The sequence below is a fragment of the Notechis scutatus genome, chromosome 2 (genome assembly GCF_049901735.1).
Source record: "Notechis scutatus isolate UNSWTSFEM ecotype Mainland chromosome 2, rNotScu1.2, whole genome shotgun sequence".
NCBI lineage: Eukaryota > Metazoa > Chordata > Lepidosauria > Squamata > Elapidae > Notechis > Notechis scutatus.
In genome coordinates this window covers 136,070,789-136,098,274 of record NC_142010.1, presented here as the reverse complement: position 1 = coordinate 136,098,274, position 27,486 = coordinate 136,070,789, and the positions used below count along the sequence as shown (strand labels likewise).

General features: G+C 40.1%; 1 protein-coding gene across 1 annotated transcript; it reads left to right on the top strand.

The window, feature by feature from the left end:
* The first annotated feature begins 4,587 nt into the window (after nt 1-4,587).
* Nucleotides 4,588-17,716, top strand: LOC113422740 (keratin, type II cytoskeletal 6A-like). Its single transcript, XM_026683869.2, has 9 exons — nt 4,588-5,316; nt 6,541-6,755; nt 9,047-9,107; nt 9,230-9,325; nt 10,999-11,163; nt 12,900-13,025; nt 14,962-15,182; nt 16,146-16,177; nt 16,309-17,716. Exons 1-9 carry the CDS (start codon nt 4,759-4,761, stop codon nt 16,617-16,619), a joined length of 1,785 nt encoding a protein of 594 aa, XP_026539654.1. The 5' UTR covers nt 4,588-4,758; the 3' UTR covers nt 16,620-17,716.
* Nucleotides 17,717-27,486: the final 9,770 nt, after the last annotated feature.

Here is a 27,486-nt window from a genome sequence, read left to right as displayed (position 1 = left end):
TTCAAACTTTCATCCCCATTAAAAAAAAAAAAAAGACTCTGTGCACGTGCAAAATCTTATGGGGTTTTCTCCCCACATCTTTCCAGTCTCTAGGAGACCACAAGAACAGATTATATGTATGAGTTCAAGTGACGGGATAATAAATAATATATACCTCCTCTGTTCTCTCACGGAACTCATGGGCTTCAATTCCCTTTTCACAGCAGGAGTGCTGTATTTGGACCAGTTGTGTGGTATGTGGTCTTCAAAATATTCATCTGATCACCAATTCCTTCTCACTCATTATTAAAAAAATACTTCATGATTGCAGATTAGAGAAGACTGTCGCCTTAAGGATTAGAGATGACTGTCACCATAATTGCAAATCTTGCTTCAGTCTCGCTTAGCAATATTTGCTTTGTTCAACCTATGCCTTTAGGTCTTGCAAAAATATATACTAGAAGGAAAAGCCAAAAAAAGCATGGCATATTGTGCAATTTATGTCTCTTTTTCAAGTCCTAATATATTGATAGGTATGGTATAATGTATAAGATAACTCACAGATATGAGTTGTGATCAGCCCTGTGCATTTGTGACCTTTCCACTACGTTTATGCAATTTGAAAAGTTTCAAGCCATTGCAGGCAAGCTTGGTGAGGATTTGCATGAAACCAGTGCAAGACAATTAACAAATACCTCAAGCTGATGATTCAAAGGAAACAACTAGATATTGGGAAAACTATGAACCAGGTTTTTTAAAAATGTGATTATTACAATATGGCCTCCTAATATGCCACAGAGCAATACGTTAATTCAACAGGTTTACTGGTAAGGTTCATTGATTGGAAACCATCTATAACTAACACCAATTTCACAGCTTTGATGAAAATTTGACCATACTGCTCTTGTTTTCGTTGGTCATTGTTACTAATATGATGCAACACTAAAGAAGTCATTTAAACCTTATTCAGCAAGTGTGTTTCCTTCCATAGGGGGAAAGAATGTAATTGCACTAAATTATTTTTTTAAAACAATCTAAAAGAACTAAACCTGATGAAAATACAGTATTAGGATTGGGGAATGGAAGACAAGGACCCTTGTCCGTTTCCTCACCAATGAGTTACATCATCTTTGAGAGACCATCCAGCCTTTTACTAAGGCGATACAAAGCCCGTCTGCATTGTTGTAATAAAGGGAATCAATAGATAATATCTGCATACCTCTTATGAAAAACAATCCAGCTGGAATATCTCGGATGTCTGATGCAAGAAGTATGTAGAACTTTGAATAAGTACCCAGGGTTTCCTCATCCCTTTCCAGGTTTTTTAAATGTAATTTAGAGAATAGACAGTTTCATGTGTCTGCTTGTCTCTTCTGAAAAACAATTAAGTTGGGGAGCCTGGTGTCTGATGAGCAGAGGCTTCAAAGTACCCCAATTTTGGGGGGCTATTCTTTTTCGTCTTCCAAGTATCAGTAATCTCTTACAAAGATTGCATAGAGTGCACAATTTACATTTCATCTCAAGTGTTTTCTTCCACTGCTTTTTTTTCCCTCCAGGCAACACAACAGCATTGCAACTTTCTATTGCAAATCAAATTGGGAAAATCACAAGTACCTTCTGGATGTTGAGTATTCAGATCCATCTTTGTAAGGCTTTTTATCTGAATCAAAGCATGTGGAATACAGAACTCACCACAGCAATAATAAGAAGTCCATTGTATTTAAAATAAATCATTTCACCCAACCACTAATCCACCTTTTGGTCTATTGATTGGTGCCATAGCTATGCCACCTCAGATTCTTCTTTAGTTGAAATATTTGGATTTGTGATTGGCTTTGATCAATGCAGAGCAAGCACTGTAATATTGAAAGACCGTGCCTCTTACGAGTTCATAATGTATAAGAAGTACTTATTGAAATATACAGTATGCGCATCCATTGATTGTTCAGCATTAAATCCCACACTGAATGCTTTTTCATTTCAATTTCTGAATTGACTTCTGCCCAAGGAACAGCTGGGAGGGACAAAACTGCATACAAATCATACAAGAATTAAGGTGCACTCGATTCCTTCACTTCCAAGGTGACAGCACCCCCTTGCTACAGCATAAATTTCCCTTGCGGTTGAGGTTTCCTTCTCAATAATCCTCCTGTACAATGAAAGATACTTTGCTGTGCCTCAGGTGTGAATGACTCAAATTACTGGCAAAGCATAGCGACAGGAATGCTTGGAAAGACTCTTCAGAATGCTATGAGGAAAGCAATTGGCACTTCGATCCAGGTTCTGTCAAGATTCTCAATAGTCTCTGAGGAAGGCGGGGGGAAAAACCAACCCCAGTAACAATTCATATCACCACCAAATCTCGGAAAGACTTCAAAATGATGGGACAATGCCGATGGCACTGCAGCCATTCAAGTTTGGATAGGCTTGCATTTCACAGGTCTTATGCAAATTCTTATTCTTCTGGGATGGATCTGCCCATTCTACTAGTCTTACCACATACCTGTCTTCTCTGTATGTAAATGCAATAAAGTTGCATATGTCAGCTACTGGGGGTAGCACTTCTGTGAGGCCTCCTAATGGTTTCGGATCCAGAAAAGACTCATTTAGCTGGGATGTAGCAGCATGACATGCCCTTCAAAGTTCTTTTAGGATTAAGAAGCCACAATGTGATTCATTTGCACAGTCAAAAAGAAGCATCCAGCCTCAACAGTTTTCAGATTTTGAACTGATCAATTAAAAGACGAATTCCTCCTGTGCACAATTTTTCCTAAAAGCCATGGTTCTCTTAGGGCCACAATTCATTATGGGAAAGGACAACATAAAATTACCTCTCACTGTCAAAATTTGCTCTTCATGACTTTCTTTTAATTTTCTAGTCTTTGGTTCTGGAGTAATGCCACCGAGACTATTTCAGAATAAATGATTTTAAAAATTATAAGGTGCATGTGCCTGCATGTATGAACAGAGCGAGACAAAGGAAGATATATACTTCGTAGAAATCGGCTCTGGGAATGTTCCTTTAATTATAATAAACATAAAACAGCAGTCTTCTTGCCAAAACTAAATGTATTAATAATAAAAGCGATATTTATTTAATAGACAATTCCCCTCAGAATCTTTGTGGGTAGTGGTGATGGGGAGCATTCAACATCAGGTTGTTTTTCATTCAAATGTTTGTGATCAATATAAATATTATTTCTAATAAATGTATTTCTTTGTTTAAATAAAAAGCCAATTGTACGAGCCAAAAACAAGTCAGTGTGGAAAAATGTTGACGTTAGTGGCCTAAAGCTTTTTTTAAAAAATATATATATTTTCTTAAGCCACATTTTTTTAAAAAAAAAACACCTTGATATTTAAACCAAAACATATATGTAAGAACAGTGCAGTAGAATCTTTTCCTCCATGCAATGGTCCTCCTTCTTTTCACAGGAGTGAAAGATCACAGATAAAAACATAAAATTTCATAGCCGGTAGATATAATCTTGTCCATCTGCACTTGCGTATGATCTTGCAATTAGAGCTTCCCTGAGAGTTAGTTGTGTAGCTTCTGCTTAAGTACTTTTCCACAAAGGAGAGCTTTTAATTTCCCAAAGCGGTCAAACCCACAGTCCAATAGCAATTATCCTTTGGAAACATTCCGCTAAATCATGATAGAAAGGTGTGCCATTCCTTGCTTTTTTAAGGAATATTCTAATCTGCAGTATAGACAAACCACAAGTTGAGCTAAAGACCCTTCTGATCCTATATTGCAGTACTCCCAAACAACAGTAACTTCAGGACTTGTTTGACAGAAGATCTTTACAATGGAATTCAGGCACCTACAGCCACCTATACAGAAATGCACAAAGTCTTACACAAGGGTCATTAGCGATGTGCCAAAGGTGTAGATTGTAGTCCTGAAAACACACATAGGGAGTAATGCCACTGAATACAATACATATTGGCACTCCCCTCCCCACCCCACCCCCCCAAAAAAACCCCTGTAAAAGGAAATCTAGCAAATGGGGCTCCAAGGAATAGAGAACTGAGTTGCGACCTTCTTAACTATGGAATATCTTACTATTGACCATCCTCAGTGTCAAAACATACGCATTGTATGCAGATTATCTGCAATCCAATCCTTTGAATGTGCACAGCAAAAACTTTAGCTCCAGGGACCTGGTGCAGCTCACAAAGGACCACCTATGGACCCAAGTATAGTTAATTTACTGTAAGGAGGTGTCTGGTCCCCCCCCACAGGTTTGTTCCCAGTGCCCAACATGCTGAAGACTCTAGACAACTCTTGACAGATTGGGGGAAATGCATATATGACATATTTTTGTAATGATCAGAATTGTAGCTGCTTTCCTTACATTTGACTAAAACAGTTGAGTAGCCAGAGAGTAGATATGCAGACTTGTAATTATTATGCTCTCCTTTTTATTTGCTTTCTTGCTAATGAAACAGTCTCCTAAAAATTAAAACTAAAAAAGGGAAAAGTGTTGATCCCTTCAAGATCTTTCTCTCTCACACACAAACTCTTTACACCAGTTCTGTAGTGTTGCGTTAACTGAAGTAGGCGTGTCACAGAAGACAAGTTGCTGCAAGGCACATCAAGTGTTTGAGTATCCAATTGTCTCAAGTTCTGTGCCAGGTTCTTTCCCAAACAGATAAAAGGGGAGGTTTCCTGCTCCTTTATATCAGAGAGGTTCTGCCTTCTTCTTCCTCTGCTTCCTCTGCAGTGCTGCTTATCATCCAAAACTTTCTTCATCTTCTCTCTCCAAGCAAACCATCATGAGTCGTGTTTCCTATCGAGCATCCTCCGGAGGAGCTAACAGAGGCTTTACCTCCGGCTCTGCAATTGTTGGTGGTGGTGGTGGGAGAAACAGTTTCAGCTCCTACTCAGTCTCTCGAGTTGGAGGAGCAAGAGGTGGAGGGGGTGGCAGCTATGGACTTGGTGGATTTGGCAGCCGAAGCCTGCACAACATGGGTGGAAGCAAACGAATTGCCTATGGAGTTAGTGGAGGTCTAAGATCTGGTTACGGTGGAGGATACGGCCTTGGTGGAGGAGCTGGTGGAGGAGCTGGTTTTGGTTATGGTATGGGTGCAGGTGGAGCTGGCTATGGCATGGGTGGAGGTGCTGGGGGCTTTCTGGTAGGTGGATCAGGTTTTGTAAGAGGTGGTCCAGGTTTTCCAGTTTGCCCCCCTGGTGGCATCCAAGAAGTGACCATCAACCAGCACCTCTTGCAACCTCTCAACCTTGAGATTGACCCAGAGATTCAGCGAGTGCGTTCTCAAGAAAGAGAACAGATCAAGACTCTCAACAACAAGTTTGCCTCCTTCATTGACAAGGTAAGAGGGGGTGATTTTACTTGACCTTTGGGGCCCCTAAATTTGAAGCAACCCTTCACAAACTCAAGTCACCAATCCAATGGTTGTTTATCTGTTATTTTGGGGTGTTCTCTGATAAGGTCACATCTAATATAGGCAAAAGAGCAGCAGACAATTATTTCTAATATTGTCCAAAGTCATTGCCACCATCAAATTGTTCAATTAAGGTTTTTTATTCTGAGGATGAAGGGTCATGTAAAATAATGAAAGGGCTGAAAAAGTAAGGCCCCAATGTTAGATAATTTAAACATGTGACTTTCAAAGTCAATGGTGCCATTCTTGAATATTACAGAGGTGAGAATAAAGCAGTTATTTCCTCTGTTTTTCTGGATTCGTGTACTCAGTTTGTATCCTTTGTGGAATCCACAAATATCAACCCTGACTGAGGCCAATTTATTAAAAACATTGTTTAAAAATAGATGACACAGATATGGTAAGCGCTGAGGCCAAAAAAGGATGCTTCATATATTCACTGCAGATAACAAAAGGAATTCACACCCAAATTATAATACCGTTATTAATCCAGCTTGCAGCTTGGTATTGTTTGGGAGAGGAGCATGATAATATGTAATATTCTATCATTGCTTTGGGTGTTGCAATCTCTTTGCCATGTTAGGGGCTCTCTGCACCCTATAGACTGGTATGTGTGATTTCACTGAAGCCGTGAAGACTAGGTTATGGAGGATAAAAACATAACTGCTAAATGAGCATTCTGAAAAGTATATATTTTTAAACTTATTTTTCATGTCACTTGGAACAGCGGTTCCGTTCCCTGCTAGCTTTCACAATCTTCTTTGGAGTCCCCTTTTTTCCCCCCTTCCTTTTTTCAGCCTCCTTTGCTATTTTTTGGTCCCCCACCCCCACCCTGTTGCTTTTGATTTGTTCTCTTGCTTGATTTGTTCTGTACATGGTTGACACCAGCTAGAGATGTGGGACTTTGCAGAAGATGGTTTTCTGCTCCAAGGCGCTTCCAATCTTACCCCGTGAGAAGGGACAAGAGAGAATTGAGGGTGGGTGGGCGAGAGAAATCATTCAGGTTTTGTTTTAACTGGAGCAAGGGCCAAATTGTCACCCAAAAGCGGGGTGGCCATCCATTCATCTCTTTCCCAGAGGAGTTCTCCCCACTGAAGGGTTACTTTGCTTCCATGCTTCCATTTCCATGTCTTTCTTTGTTCCATCTTGCAGGTCCGATTCTTGGAGCAGCAAAACAAAGTCCTTGAGACCAAATGGGATCTCTTACAACAGCAGGGGACCCAAGTTCAGAGACTCAATCTTGAGCCTCTTTTTGAAGGATATATTAACAACCTCAGGAGACAACTTGAATCTCTGTCAAATGAACGGGGAAGACTGGACATGGAGCTGAGGAATATGCAAGACATGGTGGAGGACTTTAAGAACAAGTAAGCGGTTTTCCATTCTATTCCATTCAGTCTAACACATCGAAAGGGCTGAAACTGGCAAGATGGAGACCAGAGTGGCTTAGGCTAGACTGAACCGTTATGTAATCACTGAGCAGAATCTCCATCTCTCAAAGCTGGGGAAACAATCGCCAAAAGTCCATTGGTTTAAAAAAAAACAAAAAACAGGATAAAAGCAGATTTTGATTTCGATGTTCTGCCTGATTTCTCTGCCTAAAGCAGTTTATGTAGGATAATTGTAAGGTTTCCACTCTAAGCAAATTCCTGACTGTCTGGAGATCCAAAACGTATTGCAATGCCTGGCGTGATGTTTTAGCTTATGTCTACATAAAAGGTTGATATTTCTTGCTGAATATACAGCCCCATCCCATGCAATTCATTCCAAAGGGGCTTACTGCCAGATATAGTAAATGCAAAGAATCCGATACTAATTATCTGAATTAGATCCGATACTAATTATCTGGATGCATAAAATAGCAAGCATTCTCTGTTCACCTCAAACCATCCAACGAGCAGTATGAACTCAATCTAGTGGGAAGAACCCTGTGCATTTGCATTGCATTCCTATCACAAAAACCTGGATTTGGGGAGTTTTGGGTATATGGCTGTACAAGTTTTTTTTTAAAAAAATGAAATAACGAAATAAAATCAGCTAGCCAGATGGCAGACAACACCTCTCCTTTCCTTTTCTAAAAGTTTTGAGAGTTTTGTTTCACCTGTTTGATGTGAATCAAATGCAAGTTCCAAGGTAGGTGCTTCCCAAATCCTCATTATTAACATATTTATTCAGATTGATAAAGGCTTACATGGAGCGGTAAATCTGATCTGTGAACCTCATGCCTAACCAAATTATTTACGTTCTTAGAAGCGTAGAAAAGCTTTGGGGGACTAAATTTTGGCTGTGAACATTAGTGAACATTATTTCAGAATGAGATCAACAAATGCTAACTACTTCACAAGTATGCAATAGGTTGCTAAATAGCAAACAGAAGTAGAAAAGGGTCAAAATAGATTCTACTCAGTAGTTTGCAATCCTATACCAAAGCTTAATTTCTCCATACTCCCCCTTAATCATGCAGCCTTCTTTTCTGTGTGGTTCAAACTAATTCAAGTTTAGAAATCCACATGCTCAAAGGCAAAACAGATTAGGGGTAAAGTCAGGCACCAAACTGTTCAGAATTAATCTGCTAATTTGCAAAACCCTCCCATCCTTCTTTTGTTCATTCCAGCCCCACCTTTGCTCCTGGATAGTTTGATTTGGCTTTATGTTATGAGGTTTCACAGAGGGATGCCTGCAATGTACAAGTTTACCTTGCCAAACCCCACAAAAGAATTGCAAATTAAATTATGCACCGCTACAAATTAAATACTTCATTCAGACTTTTGCACAAGCGTACATTTTTATAACAGTCTCTCTTATGGCCTTTAGGAACATTCTATAAGCTATGTGTCAGATAGCTAGCTGGGATGAACATTAAGTAAGAAGCTCCAACCTATCTGATAAGAATGTTGAATATGATGTATTTTCCCTCCAAACCTGTGGGTTTTGCATTTGCAACCTATGGCTTCAAACAATTATTCCTGAGCCAAGCCAGAAGCATCAAAATTAGGTTAAGCGTTTGAACACTCAAGGACTTCACTTCACCATTACTGTGCCTTAATTTTAAGGTAGCTATAGTAATTATGATTCTACCTATAAAATACCGGGAATTAAGGTATAGGCTGTATATTGATAGTTTGCCAAACCTGTTCACCAAACTACATATCAGGATTCCCATTGGAAAAAGTAATGTGAAACCAATTAAAAGCTGTAATGAAGACCTGACCTTAAAATGTGACATTCAATTTCAAGTCAAAGACAGCATTTTAAAATTTCCCTTGCGTTTTAAAGCCACATCAAAATTAAAGACTGTGCCAAATTAATGGATCACAACAATGTGCATATCAGAGTACACACCTACTCTCACCAACTATAACAGAAAAATAAAAGATGTACCTGAAATTCATTGTGCTTGCCTATGAACATTGTGTTTCTGAAAATATATCACGCATGAAGCAGCTGGAGGAATTCCAAGGATTGGTCTTCTGAAAAGAAAATAGGTTAACTTTCAAGGGAATAATTCAGGTGGCATAGACTATGAAGATTTCTAGAATGCACTGATAAGATGTGGATTTAGCTGCCTCACGTATGGTCTGTCTGAAGTAATGCTCAGTTCTCATATTGCAACCTATGCCTATTGCTAATTCTATCATTCGTCCATCTTGTCTGACAGATATGAAGAGGAAATTAACAGACGAACAGGGGCGGAGAATGAATTTGTCGTGCTCAAGAAGGTAATGGATTTGCCTACAGTATTGGGGTCTCAATGAGATGAAAAAGAACACTTGAATGTATTAAGGTGAGCAAGTTTGTTTTCTGCTCAAAATGTAGCAGACTTTTCTTTTGTTTTGTGCAGGATGTGGATGGTGCCTACATGAACAAGATTGAACTTGCTAGCAAATCAGACTCAATGAATGATGAAATTGAGTTCTTGAAAGCCCTGTTTGAAATGGTAAGTTTCCTTAATTACGTTATCAAAGGTTCTATTTCTAAACTTAAAATAAACTCTAGGTCTATATTCAGTCAGAAGACTAGAGAATTTAGTTCTTAATGTAAACCTAAGCTTGAGTCTATATTCAATCAGAAGACTAGAGAATTTAGTTCTTAATGTAAACCTAAGCTTGAATCTTAGAAAAAGCCTTAGTAAATCTAAATCTAAATCTAATCTTCTACATCTGACTAAAGGCAAATCTTTCCAAGATCTGTTAATTGGAAGCACTTGGAATTGAATATGGCATTTTATACATGCAAGGCATGAACTATAGTACTACCAGAGATCATAGACTATATTATCTCTCATCCCTTTAATTAATTCCCTTATATTTCTATTTGCCATTACGTAGGCTATAAATATATTGAAAGAAGAATTGAAAAAAATGCTACTGAAAACAAAACAAGTTATTTTTATTAACAGAAATACCAGTTCCCTTTCAATACCAATAAAAAATATTTTAAAAATATTTTTAATCCCACCTTTATTCTTTCTATAAGAAACTCAAGATGGCGCACATACATAATATTCCTTCCACCTCTATTTTCCTCACAACATCCCTGTGAAGTGGATTGAGCTGTAAGACAGTGAATGGTCCAAAATCACCCAGCCATTTCATGCCTAAAGTGGGACTAGAAGTCCTGGTTTCTAGCTTGGTACCTCAACTTAACCACTAGACCGAACTGAATGTATTCAAAATGTTATGTATCACTCTGAAACTTGATAAATTCTCCGATCTGAAGTCTCTGATTATGGACATTTTCTATCTCTGACCATCTCACCTTACTCAGTGAAAATGGTTATTTGTTAGCACATCAACTTAATGCAGCAGAAAGATGTCAGTGAATCTTTTTTTCATTAAGAAAAAAAATAAGCAGGGGGAAAGCTATATAATACTATTTTCTTAGCAATGCTAAAAAAATGAGGAGAATTCCTAAGATGATCATAGCAGACTGATTTGTTGAAGCTTGTTGTGTATATTTCTTAATGTTCCACTGCAGAAAATATTAGATCAGTTTTTCCTTTAGAAAGGATATACTTCCAAAGATATCTTCCGTTCACCAGTTTCCACCTGTTTGGTTATGTGTTTGAAGAGCTGACTAAATGTTAAGGCAAGCAGAGACTTAATGACATCAATTATTGCATCTTTTGCAATATAGACTCAATTTCCTCCAGCTATTCCTGGATCAAGACAGGAACTATATTTAAATAAGGTACCTCCACACTGCAGGGCTCTCTAGTCTGGACTTGATTCTAGCAAGCAATGGAAAAAATATCCACCCCCTTCCTTGGCAACTTTTCTGCGTGAAATTAATCACTTTGCTTTGGAAACATTTATGAGTTACGGAACATATTTTGACTAAGCTTGGATTCTAGTTATTGGGAACAACACCTTCTTTCCCTAAAATTCCTAACTCTAAGAAAAGGCATTACTAAGAAAACTAAAGAGAAACTAAACTAAACAAATTGGAATATAAATTGAAAGGCTTCAAACTAAATTGAATTAGGATTTCAGAAAGTTCGCTAGCATGGTTAGGTACTTAATCTACTTTTCCATAACTGTTTCAACATGACCATACTACTTTTGCCTCGGTGTCCAAGTGACATAGTTTTTGTTTTAATTTTTTTTGCAGGAATTATCTCAGATGCAGCAGCAAGTATCAGATACCTCTGTTGTATTGTCCATGGACAACAACAGAAGCCTGGACTTGAATAGCATAATTGCTGAGGTTAAGGCGCAGTATGAAGATATTGCCAATAGGAGCCGGACTGAGGCCGAATCATGGTATCAAACCAAGGTTAGTAGCTAGAATAATAAATTCATTAAAGGCCTAGAGCAACTTTTCATAATCAGGCCACCTCCAGATTGGTTGGACTACAGTTCCCAGAATTCCCTGCACTAGAGGGCAGCAGGTTGTAAATATGTTGTCTTCCCATCCTTGACAAAATTATGCCAACATCAATTGTACCGGCGTGTGGCGCTGTCCTTCCAGGTTTAATGGGTGAATGAGAAGGAAAAAGACTAATGCACTCACCTGGGTGCATTTCCCCGCCCAGGGCGTTTCCTACTGGTGGGAGCAGCAGCCATCAATCATATTCCAGAACATGTGATGGCTCAGGATTGGGTGAATGTAGGCAGGTGTCTCAGGTGAAAGGCTTAGTCCCCTTCCAAATTGCCTGAGGAACAAGTCACAGGCAAATAAATGAGAGCTGGGATAGGCCATTTCTGTTTCCTCCAAATCCTTCTGCCGGAAACCATTGTGGTTGGTGGGGAGGGGGAGAGGAGAGGACGTGAAGTGAAGTGAGAGGAGAGGAAAGGAGAGGAGAGGGACTCTAAAAATAACTGCATTGACAGGCCACAGACTTGGAGAGACCTGGGTCCAATGGAGAGAATTCTTTGGTCCAATGCTTCAACGTTGTTCACCAACTTTCTTTTGGGTCTGGGATAGTTACAGGTACAGAGGAGGATCATATGATAAAGCAGGAGGAGGGTGAGAAGTTTGCTCCCCCTTCCTTCACTGTGTCTTTGTGACCATCAGGCTAACATTCACGTGGCTTCCTTTCTGCTCATTCATTCATTCATTCATTCATTCATTATTATATTATTATTTATTTATTTATATCCATCACTCTATCTAGATCAGGGATCCCCAAACTTGGAAACTTTAAAATTTGTGGACTTCAACTCCCAGAATTCTGGGAGTTGAAGTCGACAAGTCTTAAAGTTGCCAAGTTTGGGGATCCCTGATCTAGAGTGCCTCTGGCTGGCTTACAACAACATAAAAGCATAAATATAAAAGCGTAAAAAGTGTTAAAATTAACAATAATTAAATAAAAGATTAAAACTCAAAAGCAGGGATGGTATGGGTGTGCCCTTTTGTCTGTCATTCAATCAGCTACCTCCAGCATAGTGCGTAATGGTGTAGGGTCTCCCGCTTGGGGGGGGGGTTGGACTAGATGACCTACAAGGTCCCTTCCAACTCTGATTATCTGTTATCTGTTATCTATCCAGTACATACCAACAAGGGAAACCAAGTGCAAACTTGTAAGAGACTTAACTTGCGCCTCCTGAACCCTGCATTTAAAGGTTAAGTTTTCTGGGGGTCATTGATGAAAGCCAGGGGGCAGCCCTGCCTACCCTTTTGGAATGGTAGTGGATGGTCAAGCAGGGGCAATTTTAAGGCCCTTCCAGAAGGTCAGAAGGGTGTAGACAGATCTCACCGTTCTAGGAAGTGGGAATATGTTCTAGAGGGCAGGGGCCATGACAGAGAAGACTCTTCTCCTTGACCCTGCTAGCTAAACATCCACGGCTGATGGGATCTGAGGAAGGCCAAGACATGTGTTTCCGAACTGCAAACTTCAGGCCTCGGCCTGTGATCCTGACTCTAGTAGCTTCATTTCCTCAATCTACAAAGAGTCCCTTGAAATAACGTTTGCCCCCACATCATAGAATGCCTTCCCCAGCCTCTGTGCTGGGGGTCCTTTTCCATTTCCTCTGTTTTGATAATACCTTTGTTTTATTTCTGAATGTCAGTATGAAGAGCTACAAGTGACTGCTGGGCGCCATGGGGATGACCTTCGCAGCGTAAAGACAGAAATTTCTGATCTTAATCGGATGGTCCAGAGACTGCGAAGTGAAATTGATGCTGTGAAGAAACAGGTGATGTTTTAATGGATCTTGCCATTTAGCTTGTGAGAACGGACTAGAGAATAGGCCCTTTGCTTTGCCAGAGCAGATTTGTACCACTGATATGCATTTTTAGGGGGTGAATAAACAGTCTTCCAAGCACTAATTTAATACATTCCTTGCATACAGAAAAGAAAACTAAGGAGAAAACTACTTATTTTTCATGATACATAGTGAGTTTTTTTATGAGGAAGCACTCCAAAAAGAAGGGAGGGAGGGAGGGAGGAAGGAAGGAAGGAAGGAAGGAAGGAAGGAAGGAAGGAAGGAAGGAAGGAAGGAAGGAAGGAAGGAAGGAAGGAAGGAAGGAAGATCAAGTACAAAGTAAGGGAGATGGGAGGAAGGCAAACATTGAAAAAGGAAATAATTATTAAGACAACAGTGAAATGTGTTATCTGAAGTTCAAGCAGTTGCCATTTCTGGTTAGCATTAACTGCCAGTTACTTCCATCCAAAAATGATGGGCATTCAGCATTCAGATGACATAAATAAAGAAAAATTATGGTCTGTGGTTAAACATCATGCAGTACAAGAAATAAGTGGGAAACATGTGGGGTGCCATTATACACACCAAAGACCATGGCTATGGAGATTCCCAGTCATCCGGGCCATAGTTGTCCCAAAGGCGCTTTTTCAAAAGGCAACCGAACTTATTTTTTTTCTTTGAAAACATTTCACTTCTCAACCAAGAAGATTCTTCATGAACTGAAGAACTGAAGAAGCTTCTTAAATGATAGGCAAAACGTTTTTAAGGAGGAAAAAAAAACAAGTCCAGTTGTCTTTTGAAAAAGCACCTTTGGGGCACCAAAGACTAACACACTCAAAATTTCTTCTTTTTAAACATTACATTATTCTAATCATAACCACATTTTAGTATCTCTTCTACTCTGTGGGATTTTGCCAGTGAACCCACAGATAGTACATCTCTCATTGTACAAATGTTGCAAGGTATTTACATAATCAAGCGGAACAAGTTGCAGTTAGTTGCTTTGCAATAGCTCTTTGGCATTGCAAATTAAACCAGGAATCCCCTCCTTTATCTTACTACAGCAGAGACGAGCAGGCAGACAGGCAGGTTATTGTATACATTATTCCGCACCCTAATGTGTTCTAAAGGAAGGTAGCCAGGCAACTACAGTGAGCCAGTTTTTCCATATTATTAAAATATTTATGTTCTTTTATCATCCGTCTAAAGAAAACCAATGATAGATCAGCAGTTTCAAGAGCTTCTTTTGGAATTGTTCCATTTATGTCTATCTAGAGGCATTATTTGCTCAGGGTGTGATGAATAACAGAAGCTTTGTATATAAATATATAAATTATCGTTCAGTTGTTGAGAGCAAGTTGCAAGTGAAGTTTTATAGAATTCTGCCCAATTCTATGGTATTGCATGGGACGGATCTGCTTTCGCAATAGCTGGGTTTGCATATTCTTCTTTGCTATTATTGTTTAACTATGGTTTTAAGCCATAATTGGCTGAATTTCCACATTATGCTAAGGCATAAACTTAGAAATAAAATGGTTCGGGTTACACAACACACTGAGTCAAAAATGAACAATCACCTTATATATACACCTTGTTTCCAGTGTTGGAGAAAATCTGAGCTAATGGAGACACTTAGTCCCATTTAAAGAAATATTATTACAATTTTGGTGCATTGAACCACAAGCATTTGCTTTAGATGCAGATGTGTACTCAGCACCTATGTGTTTTATATTCTAATATTGGTAGTATGCCATTCTTTCTGTTGCACAGAAGTATGTTTTGTTTTTAAGAAGAGATTTTCAAGTTTTCTGGGATTACAGGATGGAAGAGATATTCTTCCTGAATTATCCAAAGAGAACCCGTTATAACAGTTTTCACGTAAATGGCCTCCAATGATAACAATAATAATTGTTATACCCGTTCCCAGATTGCCAACCTTCAGGCAGCCATTGCTGAGGCTGAAGGTCGTGGTGAAATGGCCCTCAAGGATGCTAAGCAAAAGCTGGGTGAATTGGAGGAAGCTTTACAGAGATCCAAACAAGAACTGGCCCGGCAACTCAAGGAATATCAGGAGCTCATGAATGTCAAACTGGCCCTTGACATCGAGATTGCCACCTACAGGAAGCTGCTAGAAGGAGAAGAATGCAGGTCAGTTGAGAGAATCATGGCACTAAATATCATGCTTTTAACCAATTGCTAGGCCCCTAGCTTATCTACCGTTTTTTCATTCACCTTCCTTTTGACTTTCTTCAAATAAAAAAGAGCACTCCCTTGGATGTTTCATCTGAACAGCTTGTACCTTGAAATGAAACAGTTAAATTGAAAAAAACCCTTTTTAGAAGTACCTGGTGACCTTTAAAAAAAAAAAAACCTCTTTTTTTTCTTAAAAAAAAATCTTGTTTGTGAAGGAGAAAGGTAAACCGATCTGACCAGAATGCTGTTTTTCTACATTCGTTTCACAGATAGAAGAATGATGGAACTGCATGTTTCTGTAACATTAAGAGCATTTTTTTTTCTCCAAAAGGGAGGCACCTTGCTGTGGTTTTTTATTTATTTATTTATTTGCAAGGCCCACAGAGCACAAATCTGATGAGATTTGGGGGCCCATTCTTTTCAGGTTGGAGAGATAAGATGGGAAATAGATGCATTAAGAGTCTATGGAGATTCTCAATCATCCAAGTCATAGTTGTCTCAACGGTGCTTTTTCCAAAAGTCAGCTGGACTTTCCTGGTTTTTCTCTTTGAAAATACTTTGCTTCTCATCCCATCACTCCTTGGATGGGAAGCAAAATGTTTTCAAAGAGAAAAACCAAGAAAGTGCAGTTGCCTTTTGGAAAAGGAAAAAAAAAAGCACCTTTGGGAAATGCATTTAAAGTTTCATGTCATCCGTAACTAGCCGCTCTGAAATTATGTGCCCCAATCTGTGACGGCAGTCTGTCAGTCGTGACACTTGTGCTGTGATGTTATGATGCATGTTTCATCACTTGCCCTTAACCCTGTAGACACAGGCTGAGTTCATATTGCTGTCATCACAATACTCCCTTTTATATTAAAATGTGGTAATTTTATTGTAAGTTGTAGCGCTAACTCCAATTATTACATTGCTTTTTAGGCTGCAAGAAGGCATTGGAAATGTCAGCTATTGTAAGTATCATCTCTGTTTATGCTTGGGTGTGCATGCTTTGTTTTAAAAGGGGCCTTGATTATGCGTTTTCTCTATAGAAGTCACAGAAGCAACTTAATTTTCTTTTTTCCCCCCCTCTCCTGTTTTCCAGCTGTAGTCAGCAGCACTACCACCAGTGGATATGGTGGTGGAACTGGCCTGGCCGTGGGAGGAGGTTTCGGCGGAGGAAGTGCTGCAGGACTCGGAGGAGGATATGGAGTTGGAATTGGTGGCGGTGGTGGCGGCGGCTATGGCATTAGCTCTGGCAGCAACTATGGAGGAGCTGGTTTTGGTTCAGGGTTTAGCAGTGGAGGTGGGAGCTCTTTCAGTAGTGGAGGAGGTCGCCATTCCTCAGGTGGAGGAGGAGGTTCCAGTGTAAAAATTGTATCAAAAACCAGTACAAGCAGGAAAACTGCCTATTAAAGTCGGGCCCTGCTCTTCCTCCTGAATGACAATTCGCATAACCATGCTCATCATGCCTGTTGTGTAAATAACGCCAAGGGAAAACAAAAACCAAAATCAAGCGCTTTTCCTCTCTGACACTTTCACCTTTTCCATCAAGGTCTAGCTCTAACATTAATCTGGATATCTGCATCCAACACACTCGATCTATTCCTCTCTTGGAACTTGATCTGTCATGCCTGAAACAGAGTTTCTCCACCTATAGCACAGCTTTAGCAGGAAGTTGGTTTACAGAAGGAAATGCAACCATATTAAGTGAACCATTTGTGTAACCGTTTAAAGAAGGATCTCAGATCAAGAGGGTCTCTATGTAGATCAGTGAGAGGGTTGTGAGTCATACATGCAAAAAAAAAAAAAATTCTGCAGTATACCATTTGAACAATACTTCTGCAATTGCAGCATCAGCCATTCAATGAACATCAGAAATCTAAAGGGTGTCAATCTTGCGCTAAACATTTCTCTAACAAAACCAGTTCCTGCAACCTAGCCTTATTATTCACAATATCTTTTATTTTGTGCAAGAGACACTCAAGTTTTGCCAGTTATTGTACTTCTGAACACATGCAAAATAAATGTATTTTAGAGGAGGGTCATGCAGAAAACCAGTAATTGTAAACACCTTCTTGGTTTCTTTGATACAATGTGTTAGCTCTGATATATATATAAAAGATATAACGAGGGTTTCTAGACTGGCAAACTTCATGGAGTTGTATCATTCCAAACAACATTTCTGATTTTTTTTCTCTTTTTTGAGCATATTCTTTGGGTTCTCAGATGGAGTCAGTATAAAGCTACAAACTATTTTAACCACTCGCCCTTCTGCCGTAAATTAGCTTTGAGACACAAATGATCTGTTTCCCTGGCAATGTTAGGTTTCCGCACACAATTATAGTCCTCGTTCTCATTCCTTCTCTCTTTGTCACCCCTTTTCTTCCTTTCTTTAATGTGAAAGCAATATTGGAAAAGGTGATTGTTTCTGCTGCTGCTATTTTATGCATTGTAATGCTTAATTCTATGCAAGTCTGCATGACAAATAAAGAGCAATTTTAATTTTTGAATGTGTTGTTTTCCGTCATCTTTTCCCCTGAATATCAAGACAGTTCCTGGTCTGCTAGAAGTATTTTCACACCGTATTTATCTTTAAAAAATAATCAAGCACTCCCTTGTAGTATACCTGCTTTGGGTCAATCCTATATTTCAAAGATAGCAAGCACTAAAGTTTAATTTCTTCTGGAATGGTGCTAGAAACTTCATTATCTCTGCCCCCATCCAAATCTTTGACATAAAATGATTTTTTTTTCAAAATCCTTAATGAAGCCACCCTGCCGGCTTCTTAGAAGCAGTTTCTTCCTGGGCTGGTGGAGGAGCGAGAGAGCGACTGAGAGAGGAACGAGGGAGGAAACCGAAGCCGCTGAGCCAGAAAGCAGGACAGGCTTTGGTTGCTTCCTCCCTCCCCTTCTTTCCTTTGTGTTCTTGATCCCTGATCCCAGCAGTTTTCACCAAAGGTGAAGAAAGCTGCCATTTTTATTTTATTTTTTATTTTTATTTCTTTGCGGCCTGGTACAAAGTGATCCACGGACCGGTACCGGTCCAGGGCCCGGTGGTTGGGGACCCCTGGACTACACAACTCGATCAGGGCAAAGCAACAGAGGCAATCTACATAGACTTCTGTAAAGCCTTTGATTCAGTGGTATACAACAAACAACTCCTAAAACTAAAATCTTATGGTATCTCTGGACACCTGCATAACTGAATAGAAGCATTCCTGTCAAACAGACAACAAATGGTCAAAATTGGGAGTGTCCTATCAAATTCTGTACCTATCAACAGTGGTGTCCCCCAAGGCAGTGTTTTAGGACCAACTCTTTTCATACTCTGCATAAATGACCTCTGTGATCATATCAAGAGCAACTGCGTTCTCTTCACTGAAGATGTAAAGCTATTCAACACTACTGACAATACTGCTACCCTTCAAAAAGACCTTGACTATGTATCAGAATGGTCAAGCAAATGGCAACTTCAAATCTCAACAAATAAATGCTCTGTCTTACATATTGGCAAAAAAAAACAACCAGAAAATGAAATACAGGCTGAATAGTCAAGACCTTGTTGATGATCCAAACTCTGTCAAGGATCTTGGAGTACTCATCTCAAATGATCTAAGTACTAGAGCCCACGGTATCTACATAGCCAAAAAGGCATTAAGAGTTGTTAACCTAATCTTACGTAGCTTTTTCTCTGGTAATATTACACTAATAACTAGAGCATACAAACATTTGCTAGACCAATACTCGAATACAGCTCATCAGTCTGGAACCCACATTACATATCTGATATTAACACAGTTGAGAAAGTCCAGAAATATTTCACAAGAAGAGTTTTCCACTCCTGTACTCGTTGCAGAATATCTTATGCCACCAGACTCGAAATTCTAGACCTAGAAAACCTAGAAGTACTCCGCCTTCGGTCCGATCTAAGTATAGTATATAAAATCATACATTGCAATGTCCTACCTGTCAATGAATACTTCAGCTTCAACCATAACAACACGAGAGCAAATAATAGATACAAACTCAAGGTTAATTGCACCAAACTTGACTGCAGGAAATATGACTTCAGCAACAGAGTGGTCAATGTCTGGAATACTCTACCTGACTCTGTGGTTTCTTCCCCAAACCCCAAAAACTTTAACCTTAGACTGTCTACTATTGACCTCACCCCTTTCCTAAGAGGTCTGTAGGGGGCATGCATAAGCACACCAACGTGCCTATCGTCCCTGTCCTATTGCTTCTTTTATTTTTCTTATATGTATCCATGTATTCATAACTATGTTTTTACTTATACCTATTATCTTGTAAGCAATTGACAAAAATAAATAAATAAAAATACCATTCCAGACAAGTGGCTATCCAGTTTCAAAAGTCTCTGGTGAGGGAGCACCCACAACTTCTGAAAGCAAGCCATTTCATTGGTTAATTGTTCTCACTGTTAGAAAATTTCTCCTTAGTTCTAAGTTGTTTACCCCCTCTTCTCTGTGGCAGCCCCTCAAATACTGGAACACTGCTATCATGTCACTCCTGGTCCTTCTTTTCATTAGACTAGATATACGCAATTCCCACAACCATTTTTCATATGTTTTAACCTGCATCCTCCTAATCATCTTTGTTGCTCTTTTCTACATTCTTTCCAGGGGTCTCCACATCTTTTTTATAATATGGTGAACTAAACTGGTTGCAGTATTCTAAGTGTGGTCTTATTAAGACTTTATAAAGTGGTATTAATACTTCACATTATCTTGATTCTATCCCTCTGTTAATGCAACCTAGGATTGCATTGGCTTTTTTTTTTTTTTTTTTTTTTGCTGTACACTGCTGGCTCATATTTAAGTGATTGTCCACTAGGAACAAAGTCAAATTGAAAAAAGTCAGGCTAATTTAATTGAGAGATGCTGTGCTTATATGAGGTCTGAAGTACTTCTAAATTATTTTCAAAGCATGCCCAGCCCTTTTACTGTGCTTATAAAGGTATTTGAGCTACTATATTTGAGAGAATGACTTATGGATACTTAAATGGCAAAATGAAGTAATACTTTATTTAAAATACAGGATGTACTTTTAATAGCTTCAAACACAAGAGATTACATAGTGGTTTTGTCACTGCAGGTTTATTCCTCAAAAGTGCATTTTTGCTGCATTTTTCCTTGTTTAACTTTCATACTCTTATTATCCCAGGATGTTATGCAGGACTACAGTACATATTCCCAGATTAATTTAAAGCCTTTCTAGTCTCATTATGGATGCCTCCTTAAGGTCCTATTTCAGTATGACAGGCCACTGAATAGGATTAGGGTTTAGTTTTCCTTGTGTGAAAACTAGGAATCAGTATTAAGATCTCCACTGATATGAATATATGAAAGGCAATGTGGTACAATAATTAAGGTGCTGTATTAGAAGTGGAGACATAGGTTCTAGACTTCTTCCATAACAATGGAAGCCAACAGGGTGATTTTTGGCCAGCCACTCCTAGTGACGGGATGACTAATAGATATACACACATGCATACACATACACCCACATATATGCCATCATATCATGCACTGATACCTTCGTTCTTTTGCTCTGAGTGCAATCAAAATACCAGCAGACCCTTCAATTTTATAGACATGCATATATGGTACTCATATAGGATATCTTTTTATCTGAAATGCTTTATCTAATTGCAATACTCAGTCCTGTAAAGCAGTGGCCCCAAACCTTTTGGGCATCAGGGTCCAGTTCCATGGAGAAAAGTTTTTCCCATGGACTGGAGGCAGTGTGGTTTTGCATTCTTCCTACACCCTTCAAGTGGAGTTTCACTTGTTTGTGCAGCCCAGTTGCTGGTGTACTGTGGACCGGTGTCGATCCACGGACCAGGGGGCTGGGGACCCCTGTTGTAAAGTAAATTGCTTGGGTAAGATGTGGTTAAAGTAGAGGTTTCCGGTGAAAAGATGCAAAGTAGTCAAAACTCTTATGTCTTTTATTAGGTTTATAGAAAATATAATTTTATTGAGAACAGTTTGTAGATATAAGAGCCCTGCCCTCTTTACGTTTGGCTGGAATTCTGGTAGATCCTGTATTGGTCCCAAGGCTTTCAAAGGAAACTTTTCCAGCCCTACCCACAAATGCCCGAGACTGAATAAAAAATATTCTGCCCTTACTAGCTGGGAAATCTTGGGAAATCACCTGTCTCGGCTTCAATTTCATTACCAAAGTAGCCATCGCTAAGCATTCTGGGAAGTTGACAAGCACTGAATAGAAAATGTCTACTTTGGGGAAGAGCATTCTGTATGGCTTCTTACTTTCCATCCTGATTCATGTAGAGATTAAGTATTTTTAAATATCAATAAAAATGAATTAAAATTCTTTGCAGATAATAACCAGCATTGTAGTAAAATCGTAGTGCCCTATAAAACAGATATTTACCTGGATTTACATTCAAATCTTCACTCTTTATTAGGAATATTTTTTTATAATATGATATATTATAACAGATTATAATAGCCTTAATATTTTATTAAGGCTATTATAACCTATAACAATAACACATTGGGATAAAATTATGGAGATGAGGCTAATAATGATTAAATTTAGAGCTATGAATTTATCATTGTTGTTAAACAACGTTTCCAATGCAGAAGTAAAATTGCACTAAGTTAAAATGGAGAATTCCTCATAAGAAAAGAAAAAACAGGAGTCTCATCCCTAGAAGGATAAAAGGAGAAGGATTAAAGAGCCACTTTGGAGAAGATTACTTTGAGAAAGATTACTTTGGAGAAACTATGCACAGATCTTTAGCAAACCATGAATTCAGCCAGGGAAGGGAAGAAGGCATCAAAAAGAAACTGAAAGTTTTAATCTACTCCCTTTAGCCCTGCCATGCTTTCAAGATCCTTTCTTATATATCAGTAATGGCAAACCTATGACACACTTGATATTTTAGGTGACACCCCAGCATTTACCAACACCTGACAACTATTGTTCTCGAAAGCACATGATTTTTGGAAATTGTGGAAGACCATGGAAGTCTGTTCTCTAAAGCTGGCTCAAGAATGAATGTCTCGTGTGAGGGCGGAGGCTGTGGGGCCAATTAACAGAAAGAGAACATTGACTGAAGGTAAGCAGCACATGGTAGATCCTGTGGAGCACTGGGTCATGAAGGTAATCATGCCATTCGAGGACTGGTGTGAATTGGCCTTTTTGAGTGGCAGTGGTGGTTTTGGAGTGAAGTTGAAGCCTATGCCTCCACTTTGGTCCCAGCCTTGGTACTGATCAGAGGTGGTATTCAGCAGATTCTGACCAGTTCTGGAGAAATGGTAGTGGAAATTTTGAGTAGTTCAGAGAACCAGCAAATACACCTCTGATTTGAGATTTTACAGTATCCTTTCCATGCCACGCCCACCAAGCCATGCCCACAGAACTGGTAGTAAAAAAAATTGAATCCCACCACTGGTACCGCTGCTGAGTGCCACTGTTCATGATAGCTTAGATTGGGGGGTAATAAAGTATGGTTAATCTTTTGTTGGGGTGGGGCAGTTTGTGTGTGATAGGCCAGCAGTCATTAGCCATTTTCTTATTTTTTTACACAGAATCCAAAAGGTTTGCTATCATTGACATATCAATAACATAGAATTTTAGCATTTTTGTGGCATCTATTTCCTGACCTGGGGTAGGAAAAGAGCAGGCAGAGCTGGGGGGCAGAGTTAAGCGGATTCATTGTCTAGCCTAGAATCATTATGTTCCCAAAAATGCTCTAAGTCCAACTCTTCTTAAATTCTGTTGGCCATTATCTGGTGCCAATTTACTATTTAATGTTAATTAACAAGATTATTGTGTACATGTTTGAACAATAAATCTTCTTAACTGTAATTAATGGATGGTCCGGATTAGTGGTGGGATTCAAAAAATTTTACTACTGGTTCTGTGGGCGTGGCTTGGTGGCCGTGGCAGGGGAAGGATACTGTAAAATATCCAATCAGAGGTGGTATTTGCAGGTTCTCCAAACTACTCAAAATTTCCACTACCAGTTCTCCAGAACTGGTCAGAACCTGCTAAATACCCACCTCTGGTCCTGATTCTTTGTACCTGACACCTAGCCTACTTCAAAGGGCTAATAGGGAAGCCTGTTTTAAAATATATTTTATTATCAAACTCAGTGGTAATAAAGCATGCATAAAACACTCTACCTTGTATATACAAAGGGTATATGTTGTGCCTTTACTTAGATCTGATTCTGTCTTCAGAAATTTTTTTTAAAGTATAGAGAACAGTGACTAGGGTTACTAAGCTGTAAAAGCATGGCTGAAAAATGAACAGTAACTTTCTAAGGAATTCCACAGGGAGGCCTCCTTTGCTCTGGATTTTTAGTGAGCTTAAGTATTATTTGGTTTGCTTCCAAATATTGCTAGAAGAAATATTGAGGCAAGTATCACTGCTGAATGACAAAAAGGAAAGAGAAGCAAAGAGAAAGGAAGGAAGGAAGGAAGGAAGGAAGGAAGGAAGGAAGGAAGGAAGGAAGGAAGGAAGGAAGGAAGGAAGGAAGGAAGGAAGGAAGGAAGGAAGGAAGGGCACAGCATCATTTAAAAGATTTTCCAAAATATTGCTTTGGCACACAGTTTTGTGAATTCCTTTGCTTTGAGGGAGTGGAGAATTTTTTCATGCCAAATAAATCAAAACCTATCCTCTGTATCAAAAAAACCCAATAACAACAAATGTTCTTTGAACATTCATCCAAGCCTCTTATTATCAAGTCACAGTGATTCTTTGAAAAGAAATGAAAGTATTAGCCTCCATCCCCACTTCCCTTGAAATATAACATTATGAAAAAATTGGAATGTATGGGCCACACCTTTATCATGTTTCATGTCTGATCTTCGGTATCCAAGAAGAGCAGTTCTAATTACAATACTTCCTTGATACTCTCCACAACAAAGGCTTCAAGATTTCTAAGGAGATTGTCGCTATAAATCTGCTGTAGACGTAAAGATGAGGGAATATTTTTATACAATCTCTCTGAGCTTGAATGTTTGTTTGCAGACATTTCAGTACTATCCAGGAGTACATTCTCCATTAGCAAAAACTAATCTAAAACAGCAGGTGGTTATTCTAAGTTTCTGAAGCAGTTGTTTCTCTGATCAGTCTTTTAAACTCTCTTTTTTTTATTTTTGCTTTCACATGCTCAAGTGTCCAATATCATATTTGTCCAGCATGCCCAAATGTCCAACTTCAAGCTTCAGGAAATGGACAAAGTCTTTGGATTCTAACCAGGGGTGGGATTCAAATTTTTTAACAACCGGTTCTGTGGGCGTGGAGAGAAGAAAAGAGAGAGAAGAGAGAAGAAAAGAGAGAGAAGAAGAAAACAGAGAGAAGAAAATCCCACTCCACACCGCCTTCTTGGACTTGGAAAAGGCCTTCGACCGAGTCCCGCACGATCTCATCTGGTACGCACTGCGAGATCACGGCGTGCCCGAGCTACTCGTACAATGGGTCCAACTCCTATACAGATGTCACAAAAGCCGTGTAAAAGCGGCAGCTGGGATATCAGAGGAGTTCAATATCACCGTCGGCGTACACCAGGGCTCTGCTCTCTCACCACTGCTGTTCATTCTGGTGATGGACACAATTACACACACGACCTGCACACGCCCGCCCCATGGACGCTGCTCTACGCCGATGATGTGTTCCTGGCCAACCTGCGCAAGGCTGAACTCGAGCACCTAGTCCAACAGTGGCACGACCGCCTCGAGCAGTTCGGGCTCCGGTTGAACCTAAAGAAGTCCGAATACCTGACCACTGACAACGAAACGACAGGCTCCATCCACGTGAACGGGCAGGAGCTACCGCGCGCCTCCACCTTCAAGTACCTGGGAACTACTCTTGGGGAAGAAGGCCTACTAAAAACTGAGGTGGCAGCCAGGATCAACGCAGCGTGGGGCAAATGGAAGTCCGTCACGGGCGTCCTCTGTGACAAGAAGATGCCGATGCGCCTGAAGGCGAAAATCTATAACTCTGTGGTGCGCCCCGTGGCCATATACGGTGCAGAGTGCTGGCCGACGACCAAAGAAGTCGAAAGCAGACTCCAGACAATGGAGATGCGAATGCTCCGATGGTCGGTAGGCCTCACCCTACTCGATCGCGTCAGGAATGAAGAAGTGCGCAGACGGTTCAACGTCGTGCCCATCCCCACGGTCATGAGGCAGTCCCGGCTACGATGGTTCGGCCATGTGAGTCGCGCCAAGGAAGAATCCATCATCAAATCTGCGATGAAGGTGATTGTCGGAGGAGCGAGACCGCGTGGTAGACCTAAGCAACGCTGGATGGACACGATCAAGGCCGATCTAGAGATCGCAAAGGCAGACCCGACATACGTGGCAGACAGAGAGGCGTGGAAGCAGTACTCAAGGACATTAGCGGACCTCGCCAGAGCGCGAGACAAACGCTGAAGAAAAAGAAGAAGAAGAAGGTTCTGTGGGCGTGGCTTAGTTGGTGGGCGTGGCTTGGTGGTCATGTGATTGGGTGGACATGGCTTGGTGGTCACGTTATTGGCTGGGTGTGGCCAACTCAATATCATTGAGGTACACATCTCCTTGCCTGGCCTCTCGTGACTATGGGGATGCTGCAACAGTCGTAAGTGTGAAAAACAGTCATAAGTCACTTTTTTCAGTGCCATTGTAACTTTGAATGGTCACTCCACACAAGCAAAGTACCAGCAAAGGAGGGGAGGAAAACTCCAGAGGCGTTCCTGAGACAGGAAGTCTAGTCCTGCCAAGAATGTAATAAGGGTTTTAACGGAGAGGCAGTTTCTGTAAGCAACACCAGAATGTTTCCTTCCTGCCTTCCTCACAGGATTAGGACAGTAATTTCTTCTAACAACCAGTTCTCCAAACTGCTTAGAATGTTAACAACCGGTTCTAGCAAATAGGTGCAAACTGATAGAATTCCACCCCTGATTTTAACCCCCTAGAGCAGGGGTGTCAAACACAAGGCCCACGGGCTGAATCTGGCCCGCAATGTGGCCGGATCTGGTCCGTGAGGCCGTCCTGGAAAATGTAAGGACCCATCCCACATGGCTTCAGCCCGGTCTACCCAATGTGAAGAGGAGACATTGGACCCGTGTGGTTTTGGCCCGGTCTACCCAGTGCAAAGAAGAAACATGCCAGCAGTTTGAGGAGTGGCATGAAGCTAGCCATGCTCATCCAATTGGCCATGCCCCCTACTACCCCGCCCCCTTCCCAAAGTCAACCACAGCCCTGATGTGGCCCCCAATGAAATTGAGTTTGACACCCTTGCCCTACAGTAAGGAATTTCATTCAAATTTCAGAGCAAACTTTCAAAAGTATGCTAGGTACGATTACTTTTCAGACAAAGCTTCTTTCTGCCAAAGCTCATTGACCATAGAGATAATTCACTAACAGCCCAAAACAGTAGCATTCCAAAAAATCAACAACAGTTGAAACATAAATAAGTCAAAAGGGAGCAGATGAAGTGTGCTGAAGAATCTAAATATTCCTTGTGATGCAAGAACGAAGGAATTTAACCTGCAAGACTTAATGGCAGATTGTTGATGATACACTTCTATAATGGAGCCATTTAAATTTATCCAGAGTGGTGAGCCAATGCATTGTTTCAATGCAAAATACTTAGCCAATTTAATTTGTTACTACTGTCTCCTTTAGCAACTCTCAAGCCTGACAATGGCATTTTCCACTTTTGTTATTTCTGTAAGAAAGCCTAGAGTTGTGTCTTAAGATGAGTGGCAACCAACAAACAAATAAGAAGCAGGAAAAGCACAACAGAAGTAGAAAACTGGATGCAATGCAATTGGTAAATGAAGGGTTACAGGGTTAATCTGCCCCATGTGTACTAGTCCATTTAGACACCTCTTTAGCCACCATACTTCTCCATGTTTCAAATTCTAGAGCAGGAGTCAGAACTCTCTGAAGATCTGTTCCATTATCATGTGGTTTTGCAGCCCCAAAACCACAATTCACATTTTGCGAGAGCTCACAGTCTCATGCAAGAACCATAAAATCTTAAGACTGCTCTTGCTGGATTCCAGCCAGGGGTGGGATTCTACAGGTTCGCACCTATTCACTAGAACCGGTTAACATTCTAAGCAGTTCGGAGAACCAGTTGTTAGAAGAAATTACTGGCCTAATCCTGTAAGGAAGGCAGGAAGGAAACATTCTGGTTTTGCTTACAGAAACTGCCTCTCCGTTAACCCTTATTACATTCATGGCAGGACTAGACTTCCTGTCTCAGGAACGTCTCTGGAGTTTTTTTCCCCTCCTTTG

Coding starts and splice junctions, on each gene's coding strand:
- LOC113422740 (XM_026683869.2), top strand. CDS start 4,759: ATGAGTCGTGTTTCCTATCGAGCATCCTCCGGAGGAGCTAACAGAGGC. Junction 6,756..9,046: donor GTGGAGGACTTTAAGAACAA/GTAAGCGGTTTT, acceptor CTTGTCTGACAG/ATATGAAGAGGAAATTAACA. Junction 15,183..16,145: donor CTAGAAGGAGAAGAATGCAG/GTCAGTTGAGAG, acceptor ATTGCTTTTTAG/GCTGCAAGAAGGCATTGGAA.